This window comes from Lissotriton helveticus, chromosome 10 (assembly GCF_964261635.1).
Source record: "Lissotriton helveticus chromosome 10, aLisHel1.1, whole genome shotgun sequence".
NCBI lineage: Eukaryota > Metazoa > Chordata > Amphibia > Caudata > Salamandridae > Lissotriton > Lissotriton helveticus.
In genome coordinates, this window is record NC_136071.1 from 714052496 (window position 1) to 714065507 (window position 13012).

The 13012-nt window shown below is 41.4% G+C and overlaps 1 protein-coding gene across 2 annotated transcripts in view; it reads right to left on the minus strand.

Moving 5' to 3' along the window:
* Positions 1-282: 282 nt before the first annotated feature.
* Positions 283-13012, minus strand: part of LMBR1 (limb development membrane protein 1) — an 824544-nt gene continuing 811814 nt past the window's right edge. For both annotated transcript variants that reach the window (XM_078663261.1, XM_078663260.1), the window contains one exon: positions 283-2685. In XM_078663261.1, coding sequence (XP_078519387.1) covers positions 2600-2685 — 86 coding nt within the window. In that variant the 3' untranslated portion in view covers positions 283-2599. The remainder of the gene's footprint in view (positions 2686-13012) is intronic.

Here is a 13012-nt window from a genome sequence, read left to right on the forward strand (position 1 = left end):
GACTATAACATAAGATGAAATCCGAAACATGGCTAATTAAACAACCAATATTCAATTAGTTGTTCTAAACAAGCACGGTAAATGGAACAAGGTCAACAAAGTGTTGCTATACTGTGCTAAACGTAAGGCAAGTGATCCATCGTCTGAATACCCTAATTTTATTTTTCACTCCTTTTACGTTTTAGGATGGCTCTTGAATTCACCTGGCTCATAAATATAGTCTTTCAAGGTTCACAAACATTAAATACTTAAATAAAAAGTAAAGAGACATGTACCAAAAAGTAAGTAAACAGTACATTTTTGTTTATTCTAGTTTTAAGACTTTTCCCAAAAATATCACGTTTTTCTAGCATCAATGTCTGTGGGCTCTGGGCTCGACTGATATTTAACGTTGTCCTTCACTGCACACACTCCTGATGTTTAAGGAGAATATACTTAAGATCCACCTAGGTGTTAAGACATCAGAGTTCTTTCAAACATAAGGACAGCTTCCTTAAATTGATACTGAGAAATCACAATGATGCCCTAATATGTGATATGTTTTCAAGGGAAACACACTTGCGTAACAGATTTCTGAATTTGTATTTCGGATCTGTGCAACGATAATGAAAGAGACCCTTTTTTGAAACAGACAACGTATCTAAAAAGGCTCAGATTGTTATGGTCCCATTCAGTAAAGACTTCTATGATTAAACCTTTAGGGAACAAGGACACTCATACTGGTTTACACGTGCATTTGTTCTGCACCAGTAAGAACATCATCTTTGAGGACTGCCAAAAACATGTTTTCATTAATAACACTGCATATCAAAAACAAAGTCTTTAAAATTACAATGTAAAAAAATGCTAATTACTTAATACATCTTACATGAATGAATGTTACAACAAATAGTTAAAAAACACAACTTGACTACCGAACAACAAACACTAACGCTGGCCTAAAATCGGAATCTGGACTACTGTGCAAGACATTTCCCAGAATCCTTTGCTGCATAACGGCGCGACTTGCTACAGCAGTACCTGGCAACGGATTTTACGCCAGATATCAAAATCTGCTTTAACCCCTGAGTTTGCATTCGCACACTATAAACTGCATATAATGTTCACAATTTTACCTCCTTGCTGCCGCCACGCATGAGCTGTTCATAAAAATAACATCGATTATAACGCCACATGTAAAATCTAGTCCACGATACACCTTTCATTTGCCTTTTTCACGTTTCTCCCTTTTATACAAATCTCAGGCTCATCGTTGCTCAGGGCCAGCGAAAGAAGCCTAGCTAGCTAGCTAGCTATCAGAAGTCTTCTCTTCTGGTTGATTTTACCCCATCTTCCTTTTGTACCACGACCTTTTGAACACTGCAGTATTAAAGGTACGTATTTCCACAAACCTCCTTGGTTCAAGATTCGGGGCAGGCTCCGCATGTGTTTTACGCGACCCTGAAAGGCTGCTGTTACGCGTAATATCCACTAGTCCGCGAGCCTCTCTCAAACCATGCGAAAAGCATGCAGCCTCATTTGGGGTTCCAGATATAAACTCTCGAGAGCTCTTCTTGATGCGTTATTGAAAGGAGCATGAAATGGTCGAAAAGGACTTGTGATTGAAGTAAACGCAAGCGTAAATGATTGTTTTGGCTCAGATACCTTTCTCTTCTTCCGCATGTTTCGCGTCTAAACCGCGGCCACCAAATGGACCGTTTTTACGCAGGAGGCTGTGAAGAAAGCTGCAAGGGAAGCAGGTGGAACGGTGATGGAAAGGGACTCCAGCTCTTGAAGACCAAGTGTTTTAGTGACTATGCACATTTCACAAGTGACATCTCTAGGATTCTCTTAATTGGACGCAGAGTTAAAATAGAAAACATACTTTTTAGGAAAACAAACTCGATGATATTAGGTACCTACTGCCTATCGTTTTCCCTGCATATCTCTGTGTTCCTATAGATTGAAGAAAGTTATCAGTGTGCTCATTAGAAACGCAGGATGAGTCGTCATTCCGGGACATACAGGACAATAATTAATGAAGGTAACTACCACCGTGTGGCTGTTGGGGGTGGGGGGGCTTTGAGGTCATTTTATAATCAATCACAATTCAATTAAATATAAGTTGGGACTTAACAAACTAGCCTTAAGTGCCTTTTGATCTGTCACTGAAACACTTAGTATTCAGGTGCTGAACTTCTCTTCCTTTAACTACGAAATAAGCACTCAAAAATAAAGGCAACATTTTGTGTGGCAACGAACAATACGATCCCAGGTGAAACAGTAACACAACAATCACATTTCAAAGGCCCAGAACATAAATGCTGGCGCCTTTTAAAACCAGTTCATAAAAGTGGAAAAAATGATTTCAGCACAGTCAAAAGTCTGGACAAATCCGCTCAGATCCAACTGGATTGACAATAGGTTACGGAAAAGCCGACCACAAGGATCTTGTGCAAGAGTATAAAATGGTTGTAACAAGGTCTCAACTTCACTTGGAATGGAATATGGAAAAATGAAACATTACATAAATCGAGTTCAACTTTTTTGGATGAAGAGGAGAGGAATGTCACTGAGTTGTGACCTGCAGCAAGCTGCAGATGATTTTTGATTGTAGATTTCACAGTGCTTTCTGGTGCCCATTTGAAGAAGGTTTAGCTGCCTCCGACTCTCTGGAAGTGGCTGATAGATGCAGTTTGTCTAGACCTGCATACAAATTACAAATGGTTAGATGAATTTGAGGACACTTTGCACTCAGTTTATAACTACATCAATAGCTTTGTCATGCAAGTTTCCATCTTAATCTGCATATTGGTGTTATACAAAATAAAATCGATTTTAGGCAATACTGTTGTTATTTGACCAGAGTATTATCACAAGGCACATTACAAAAACTCTGGCCATCCTTGTGACACTCAACAACTGACATTATTTTCGAAGTACTTTTACTCCTGAATCCCCCAACAATGAGAATGGAGGCCACAGGAGGTGTGCATGGAAATGAATTTTACAGGCCTGGTTAGAGACCGCTCTGGAGGTCTGACAGTTTGTGTAATGAAGAAAAAAATATTACCCAGAGGGGCATTAAGTCAACTACAGGCAGTTGCTGCTCTATTGGAGAGTCATTCACATTTGGACTAAGACCACAGGACAGTATACGGAGTGGAGTTATGCATAAGTCCCTCTCAACGAATAGCTTTGCCTGCAGTATCAGTCACATTTTAGATCAGCCCATAGAACAGGCTCTTAGTAAATGGAGTCCCAGTCATGCATAGTGACGGCATTCTATATGCTTCTGACAGCTTACTTTTTAAATGGACAATAATTGTACAAATACCCACTAAGGAGTGGAGGACTCTCTCAAATACTGATTTTTTCAGCGCTTGCTAATTAAATGTTTTTATTCTGCATAGCAAATTTTTCAGTTTTTTGAGAATGGAAAGATTTCTCGCTTCAGGATGTCTATTATTAACTGAAATAAAGGTAAAGAGGATACCGTGCAAATTTTTCAAAAACAACTGTTTGCGCCAACAATATCAAAACAAGAAGAAAAGGCTTTAAAAACACAATTGTGGCTGTCTTAGCTGTAAGTTAAAGTTGTGCTTGAAGAAGGATTGTAATGACATACAAAACTTACTTGCTTGGTAGGTCAAAGTCTACCAGACAGCGCAGCTGTTTGGTTTGCTAATGAGATCTTGGGGACATTCAGAAAGCTTCCCTGGGAATGCATTCCACCCGTTGTTTATCTTTGGCTTTGTGGTTTATAACTCACATTTGCTTGCTTTCTATTTACCGGCTCGATTTGTTTTAGGCTGTCCAGCTAGAGTTCGTCCCTTCCCTTAACCAAACCCTATTAACTATTTGTCCACCAGTGCTCGATTTCTGTAAACAGGCCCTGAAATCTTATTCATATGTTGTCATATTTGCTGTGCATTCCAAGACAGAGGTTAAATGTCAGGCTCTCTCTTCCAGGGAGCTTGGTATTTACTTTTCTTTCTCTGACTTCAAAGTGAGAGTATTTATGTATTAATCATCCTGGCTCTGGGCACTATAAAATTGAAATATCTGTAAATGATATGTCAAGATATTTCAGATTTAGAACAGCCCAAATGAAGCACATTTTTTGGTAATTCTGAAGTGTGGCAGAAACAATATTTTAAAACTATCAACACAAATCAATACACAGGTGATGGCATTTCCACAGATTGTGTGTGCTGTATACTTTTATAAGTTAAACTGTAGGGCTGTGCAAATGTATTGGTGACTTCAATTGAGGATGTGTTGTATGTAATGGAAGAGTGCTAACACATTATTCATATTCCACTGTACGCTATTCCACTCTACTCTGAGCAACTCTACGCCACTGAACTCCACTCTGCACCCCTGTACTTTAAACTGTGCCAATGCACTCTGAGGCACTCAACACTACATTCTACACCACGTCACTCTATTGCCTCTCTACTCTGCACCACTCTACTCGACGCCCCTCTACCCTACTCCACTGCACTGCACTCTTCACCACTGCACAATTCGCCACTCCACTCCGCACCACTACATTCGATGCCAGTATACTGCACGCCACTGCACTCTTTGCCACTCTACTCCACTCTGTGCCACTGTACTCTACTCTGCACCACCCTAATCTACGCCACTGCATTCTAGAACACTGCGTTGAACACCACTGAATTCTATGCCACTGCACTCTACACCACTCTACTCTGCAACACACTACCCCAATGCACTCTATGCAACTCTACTGTAACCCATTCTATGCCATTGCACTCTACTGTGCGCAACTGCACTCTACATTCCTAAACTCTGTCACTTTACTCTGCACTTCTGCATTCTTTGCCAGTCCACACTACGTCACTCTACCTCCCTCCACTCTATGTCACTGTACTCTGCACTACACTACTTCACTCTACTATGCAACACTGTAATCTATGCCACTACATTCTGCGAAGAAGCATTGTACACTGCTGAATTCTAGTCCGCTGCATTCTACTCCACTGCACTCTGTGCCACTTCACTCTTCAAAACTTTACGCCAATGAACTCTACACCAGTCCACTGTACACCACGCAACTTTACTCTATGCCACTCCAATACACGCCACTCCTCTCTATGACACGCTACTCCACTATTCGCCATTACACTCTACGACACTCCATGACACTCTTCTATGCCACTAACCTTTAGCCATGCTGAACAGCAGCCACGCTGATATAGAAAATGGCAGAAACAAATTGGCAACGCCAATAGCTCTTGCATAGGCGAGATCTATTGACTTCATCAGTTTATCAGTGCTTGCTTCTTTTTGTTACTGTTCGCATACTGTTGTTACTCTGAATAGCAGGGTTCTGGATGCACGCACCCTGCCGCTTGAGTGCTGAGGAGTCGCCGTGGGCCGGAGCTCGAGCACGCTCCCTTTTACCCGTGGCCTGACTCGCAGCTTGAGAGACACCGGAGGCTGGGGGCCTGGTGGAGGCCTGGGAGGTGAGCGGTCCGGTGGGCGTGGGGGCTCCCTAAGACCTTGGCATTTTCCGCCACTGATCCCAAGCGGGACCTGTTCGCGGCGGGACTGCCTCTCCCCCCCGGGGTACAAGACCTTCAGGTGCTGATCAGGCATGCTGTGGTGCGGCCCGGCGCTTGGGTGTGCGGCCGCCGACGACCCTATCCGTCTCCCGGCTGGTGGGCTCTGCTGGGTTCGACAGAGGCTGGGGAGCGCCAGGACTCCAGGAGCCAAAATCCTCCAAAAAATTACCACGTTGTCCATGCCCCCTAGGGTGCGATCCAGTACAGTACTTGGCCACGTTTCAGTCCCGGGGTCCTTGTGACCGGGAACTTCCTACATCGATGACATATTCCAGTCCCAGGCTGGGGGAGCCTCGCAAACATCAATCACAGCAGCCATACAGACGGCCATAGGAGACCTGGACCCGTTCTCGCTGCCTGACCCGCCCAGGGACTCCCAACTCCCCGCCTGCAGTGCGGCCGTTGCCACCGTGTCACTTTCCCCGAGCCTGGAGTCGCCAACAATAGCTCCCGTGCGCTACCGCAGTGCAGGACGCCCTTCTTGCTGCCGGACCTGCCCTGGGACTCCAACTCCCCGCCTGCAGTGCGTCCGTTGCCACCGTGTCACTTCCTCGCGCCCGGAGGCGCCAACAAAAGCTCCCGCGGGCAGCCCCACATCAGAGCCCGGAAGAGGCTGGGCCATTTCCCTAAAAACTTGCCCTTTGAGTCATTGTTTTGGTAACATTCTGGTATATAAAGGTATCGTGCTGTTTTCTAGTAAGTCATTGTCTTGTCCTGCTCCTACAACGGTAAATTAATTTAACATGGAAAAACGCAAGGGAGTTGCGGGTACGCTAGATGCTTTTCTGGTTAGGGCAAAGTCATTATTGATGCATGAGAAAGAACTAACTGAGGGACGGCTTTCTTTGGATCCTTTTAATTTTCAGAGCCACTTACTAGTGGGTTCCCCTTCAGGCAGAATAGGGGACTGCGCACAAGAACGTCTGCCCACTACTTCTGTTAACTCCTCACTTATTTCTTCCCTTTCTTCCTCTGTATTAGATCTAAACCCTCTAGTGCCTACTCCACCAGTAGTATCCGGCAGTCTCACTAGGACGAGAGTATTGAAGAACGTGGTAGCACGGAAGGTGGAAGCTTTGCCGGCAAAAAGAAAACGGGGGGGGGGGGACGGGGGGTTGCGAAATGAAATCTAAGTTTGCAAGGGACTCTCAAGCAAATGACTGTGCAAACATAGCTCACAATGTGAACCTTTTTCCATCATAAAATAGCTCTGTTGGTACACAGACTGACATGGTTCCACTGCCTTATGCTTTAAGAGATGTTAATACTAAGGATGTTATGTCTGTAGGCACACAAACTGACATGGTTTAATTGCCTTATGTTCCAAGAGATGTTAATGCTAAGGATGTTATGACTGAAACTGACGTTGCCTCAAATGACTCAGCATTAGGAGCAGTTCTAACCCGTGTTCAAGATTTGGTTGAAAACAACTTTGCTCTACTTTGGGATAAATTTAACCAATTAGATACTGACATAAAAAACTTAGATCATAATAAGGTGGGTAACAAAGGAAATGGAGTAGAAAGGGAAGACCCAAGAAGGACGGTGGATAACCGTTTGTCCTCAGCCTATGATGGTGAAGCAACGGGAAGCTATATGAGCAATCCGACTCATAATAGTATGGAAGGAAGGTTGCAGGAGGTACCAAATGGCTCAAAAAGTTTCAGGCACACAATATGGTTGCACAGTTCGACCAGATTTAGGAAGGGTTCCAAGTGCCCCGACCAAGAATGTAAGAGTCGACATAACTAATGACCCTTTGAGCTCTAATGTGGAGGTACTGAGTCTACCCCCAGCTTCATGCCCTTATGTTTTAATTCTGGCTGGTGTTCGTGCCCTTTGGGCGGACCAAAGAGAAAATTGGGATGACCTACAGAACAAAACTGTAGACTGGTTGACAAAACACAAAAGGTTCCATCCCTCAGATACCAAAGAGATACTAATGGTCCGTAGAGGGGGGTGGGTAGGCCAATCTTCCAAGCATAGAATAGGTGATTGCATTGTGGGCAATTTTCGTAAGCCGCAGATGGTGCGCAAGCTTTTAAATCACTGTGAGTCAACTTTTGCTCCTAACACTAGCATTTGTGCACTCCCCTTGGGGTATTTTTACAAACCGCAGTATGGGCCTTTGGATAACAGGCCCACCTTAGTTACAACGCTTAATAGGTTTCTGGCACTGTCGGACTTGGATGCCCAAGACTGACAACTACTTATACCCCAACAAGGAAGGGTGCAAATAGTTGATTCCCAGGCCTTGATACTTATGCCCCCTGCAAGTGACCACAACGGAGAAATGATCGTTAATAAGGCTGAAGCAGGAACTGCCTCTAGTATTCCAAAAAAGGACATAGGAATATCACATTCGACCAATAGATACCAGGACCAAATATGTAACCCCAATAATAGGGAGAAGGCTATAATATATGATTGTGCTGATGATTTATCTATAGTCTTGTCTGAGGAGAATGGTCCGAACGTGGAGCCAGTTTACTTACTCCAGGACAATGGGAGGGATACCCCAAGTAATATTCTTACCCGTAACTCTGCTAAATATTGTGAGGAAATGTTAAGACTAAGAAATGGAGTAGAAGAAGTAGTTAATGAACAAAATATGGAAGAATGCCAATCAGAGATAAAACTGACTTCTTGGAATATTGCGGGGCTTAAAAGAAACCTAGGGGATGTAGTATGGCAGGAATACATCGGGCAAAGCGAAATCATTTTGCTACAAGAAACATGGGCTTTGGAAATCCCCCATAAAGTAGGTTTTAAAACATTTAGTGTAGCTGCCATTCCTTCAGTTAGAGGGAGGCCCTCAGGCAGCCTCGCTATTTGGGTAAAAGTCACCGTAGGCGTTGATATAAAACTGGTAAAATTCCCATCACAGGACATTCTGGGAATTAAGTTTCTAACACCGGAAAAAAGGAAGTTTATATAATAAATATTTATTGTAGACCGAATTCAGCAAGTAAGGAATCTGAGGTTATTGAACACTTAGATCAATAATTGTTAACCTTAGCTAATCCAAGGGCCTTGATAATTGTGGAGTGCGACTTCAATCGCAAAGTCGAACCTGTCGTTGGATTTGAAAATATCTTCAAAGAAGAAGATATGGCTTAAAACATTCCTTTACTAGAAAGTACCCCTGTAGATTCCTGTACATCTGCTGTTGCACAGATAATAAGAATGGCCAAGGGGCATGTCCTACGAGCTTGTAATGGTCGACTGCACTCCGACAGCCCAAATGCTCCGACATTTAGCAGGAATAATTTGAAGAGCTGTATAGATTACATATTGGTTTCTATTGCTTTTTGGCCAAGTAGTAGTTGAGGATAGATCTGAGAGCGATCATTATCCCCTATATTTGACACTCGCTGCTCACCTCTTTCAGTTATCCACTTTGAGGGTTAGAGATACTAAAAGCAGTGTTATAGAGCCATTATTAAGCAACAATCGTAGAGCCCTTAAGTGGCCCTTGATAGGGGGAAATGGCTATTAAACAGATCTACGACGTTTTCTTAAAGACAGTCTCCCCGTATGTAGATCTGTCACAGAGATTCCAATTGTGGAAATTCGTCATAGACTGAGAAGATCTAACAACTATTCTAACTAGGATACCGAAAGAACGTAAAAGGGGATAATAGTAGCGAGTAAATTGAATATCCCATGGTACAATAAAGAATGCAGTGAAGCAAAAAAGGAACTCATTTTGGCAATGAAAGTCAAACATATAGTGGCTTTAAGGGACAAAAGGATCCAGTATAAGAGATTATTATCCCAAACTAAAAAAGAATGGGATGATAATATCTGGACCGAATTATTGCAGCCAAAACAAAAGACCAATCAGGCTTTTGGTGCTTGTTATCCAAAGGTAATGATAAGGGAAGATGCAGCAAAGACCTTTTTTTTAATACAAATACTTGGGTAAGCCATTTTCCCGTCTTTATTCTACGTCTAAGAATGATATTGAGTATAGTGCACAAGATTACGAACTAACTTTAAATGGTGCTTTATTAGATTATAGTTTGGAATAAACAATGGCAGCAATAGACGCAGTAAAACAAGGGAAGGCACCTGGTCCTGACAAGATACCAAGAGACTTATGGAAACATGATAAAGAGGGTTGGGGCCCTTATATTAATCTTTTGTCTAACTCGGTCGCCTCAGGTGCACCCATACCGGAAACATGGAAAGGGGCTGAGATTACTACTATTTTTTAAAAAGAGTAACCGCCATGACCCCTCGCACTATCGACCGATTAGCTTAATAGATGTTTTACCGAAGATATACGCACGGCAAATTTAAAAAAAACAGATTGATTGGACTGAGGAGCATAGCATTTTATCACAATATCAGGCAGGTTTTATAGCTAAAATTCGCACAATTGACCAGGTCTTTAGATTTCTTTGCATAAGCTGGAAATATACAATATTTAAGAAGGGCCATCTGTAGATCGGCTTCGTGGATCTAAAGGCAGCTTTTGACCTCATCCCTAGAAATCTCCTCTGGAAAGCCTTAAAAAATCAAGGGGTACCGGGGGAAATCCTCTTGCAGATAATAAGACTACATGAAGACTATTTTGCAAGGGTTAGATGGGGTCCAATGGGCGAACTTGCTGATCCTATCCAGGTAAACAGGGGTGTAACGTAGGGATGCGTGGTGGCCTCCACCCTATTTTCGTTATATGTTAATGATATTCCTGAATATCTTTCGGGCTGCGAACATGATTCTCCCAAATTAGGGGGGGGGGTACCTGTACCGGCACTCTTATTTGCGGACGATAAGATTTTAATTTCCCAAACCCCAAAAGGTTTGCAAAGCTTAATGAATTCATTTGGGATATATTGTGAAGCTAAGGGCCTGGAAATAAATTCTAGTAAAACAAAATACATGGCAGTTAACTCACATGAATCTTTAAAAAAATATTTAACTGTCAATAATCAGAAGATAGAATATGTGCATGATTTTAACTCTCTAGGTATAACTTTGAACACTAAAATGACTTGGAGACCACAGTTGGAGAAAAGTAAAACTATTTTACACCAAAACTCTCTTCCAATAATAGGAAAACATGAGAGTAGTTTGTCCAAAGCAGTATCTCCTGCCCTTGAGGTATATAAATATAAGGCGCAATCGGCATCCTTATATGGGGCAGAACTGTGGGGCCCCTCTACTAACAATACTTTTAAGGTGGGCAAAAATATATTTTTTAGAAAATTGTTAAATGTTCGATGCGCACACCGCTAATACCAATTGTAATGGACCGAAATATACACCGTATAGATGATCAGGCAAATCTACGGCCATTATTGTTTTGCGTCCATCTGTGGTCTACAGATGAACTTGCCCACTATAGAGAAGGGCTTGAGGAAATCCTAAGGTTCGAAAATGGTACTGGGTTGCCTTGGTTGAAGCAAGTCCATGATTGGGTTTATAAATTATGACTCAAGCATTTTTGGGAGGACCCTTCTGGATTGTCCATGGCCTCAAAAAAACTGTTGAAGCAAACTTTTTGGGCCTTTAACCAAGATACATTGTCCCATTGTTCAAACTTGGGTAAATTGTCAACACGGTTCCTCTTAATGAAACCAAACTGGAACTTTGAGCCTTTTTTGGATGAAATACAACCACAGTTACCTAAATCTCTATACCTCAAATTTCGTTATCGTGTTTTACAGATAAACTCAAATACTGTCAAAAGGGTCCATAGGCGCGGGGACGAAAATGTGGGAAGTTGTGTCTTATGCCATACAGGTGCAAAAGAAAATGAATTACATTTACTATTCTTCTGTCCAGCTTATATACAATATAGCCTGCCATGAGGCAGAAAGAATATTGCCAACAGATACTACACAACCAGTAGTTTTTAGTGTTAGCAGGTACCTGTTTGGTGTAAGTTTAATAAGGAAAAGAGTAGGCTTCAAATTTCAGGTTGTAACATTTTAAGTATAGTGGGTTTGCACTGGCACTGTATGATATAAATGGAATTTACAGTTAGTTTTATACTGGACTTGCATTATATTAGTGATAAAATGTTTCCCTTTATATTACAAGTGATATATGCTTTGAACTATGTATTTTCTCAACAGATTTTTAAGATTAGACTTTCGAGTTGTAAACTATGAAGCTCATCTTTTGGATGCCTGAAATGAAATGCTCCTCAATGTTTTAAAAAAATGTATTAACTGTAAGATTTTATGTATATTTATTTTCTTAATGCTTAAAGAAAGGTCTAGTATTGGGATTTTGTCCCCCAAGAAGTGTGCAATGTCCTGGCCGTACCCCTTCTTGAAATGTTATGATATTTTTATTTTATTGTATGTGTATTAACTAAATGTTAATCTTTTATGTTTTTTTTAAACCGAAATAAAGATCATTGATTGATTGATTGAATAGCAGATTCCTTTGACTGTTTAAGACGGATTAAATATTAATCCAATCAGAGACCTACTGTCAAAGGGGCGGGCACGATTAGGAGCAGACAAACTGTGTGTGTGTTAATTATATCAAGCCACTAGCTTCCCAGCAGGCACTTTCATGTAAGGTGCAGTGCATACTCCAGAGAAGGTCATGTGTCCAGCATCCAAAGATCGTAGGAGGGGCTTTGCGTGTTGGGAATGTTCCAGACACCTGTACAGGTATAGCAGAGTGAGTTCTACGAATCAAATAATTTCTAAAAAAATAATGATGCAGCATTTAATGAGGTGCTTTATACACAAAAATAATGAAGTCAAGCACTAATGGGTCTAACTGCCTAGTTATGCGCTTAAGAATGGACTAAAGGGATTATTTGACGAAGATACACTTCACTAATCAAAGAGAGAGGGACCCAACAGCCAAAGGGGTGGGGGTACCAATAAAGACACTTGTCTGAGAAAGAACCCCTTTGGGTAATATCACACAGTCATCATAGAATTTATCAAAACCATCTATAACACACCAAAGATAATGAAAATGAACTAAGAGGAAATGTAAAAAATGAAATATTAAAAATATACGATTTATTAAAAGTGAATCGAGCACACATTCAAACATAATCTGACCCTGTCATCAATACAATTTTAATCAATTAGAGAAAACAAAAACCTTCATCAATAAAGCATCAACAGTAACAATCTGAAGTAATGAGAAATGGGGAAAAAACATTAAGGAAAAATAAATCCTATTAGGAGAGGGGAAAATACAGTAGTCAACACAGAGATCAATTCTGATTTAAATTTTGAATTTCATCGAAAATGATTGCCTCCACAGACTTAAAGTACATCCACTCATGTGGGCATCGACGCGTTTCGGTGGGCAATACGTTTACAGCAGACACCTTCTTCAGGACAAAATATTTAATTCCCACTTTAACATATTGAAATTCTTAAGCCGTCAGTTGCACACGTTTTTTCAAATTCGCAAATTTCTGAAGTTTTCAACAAAATGTTAGTTGTGTG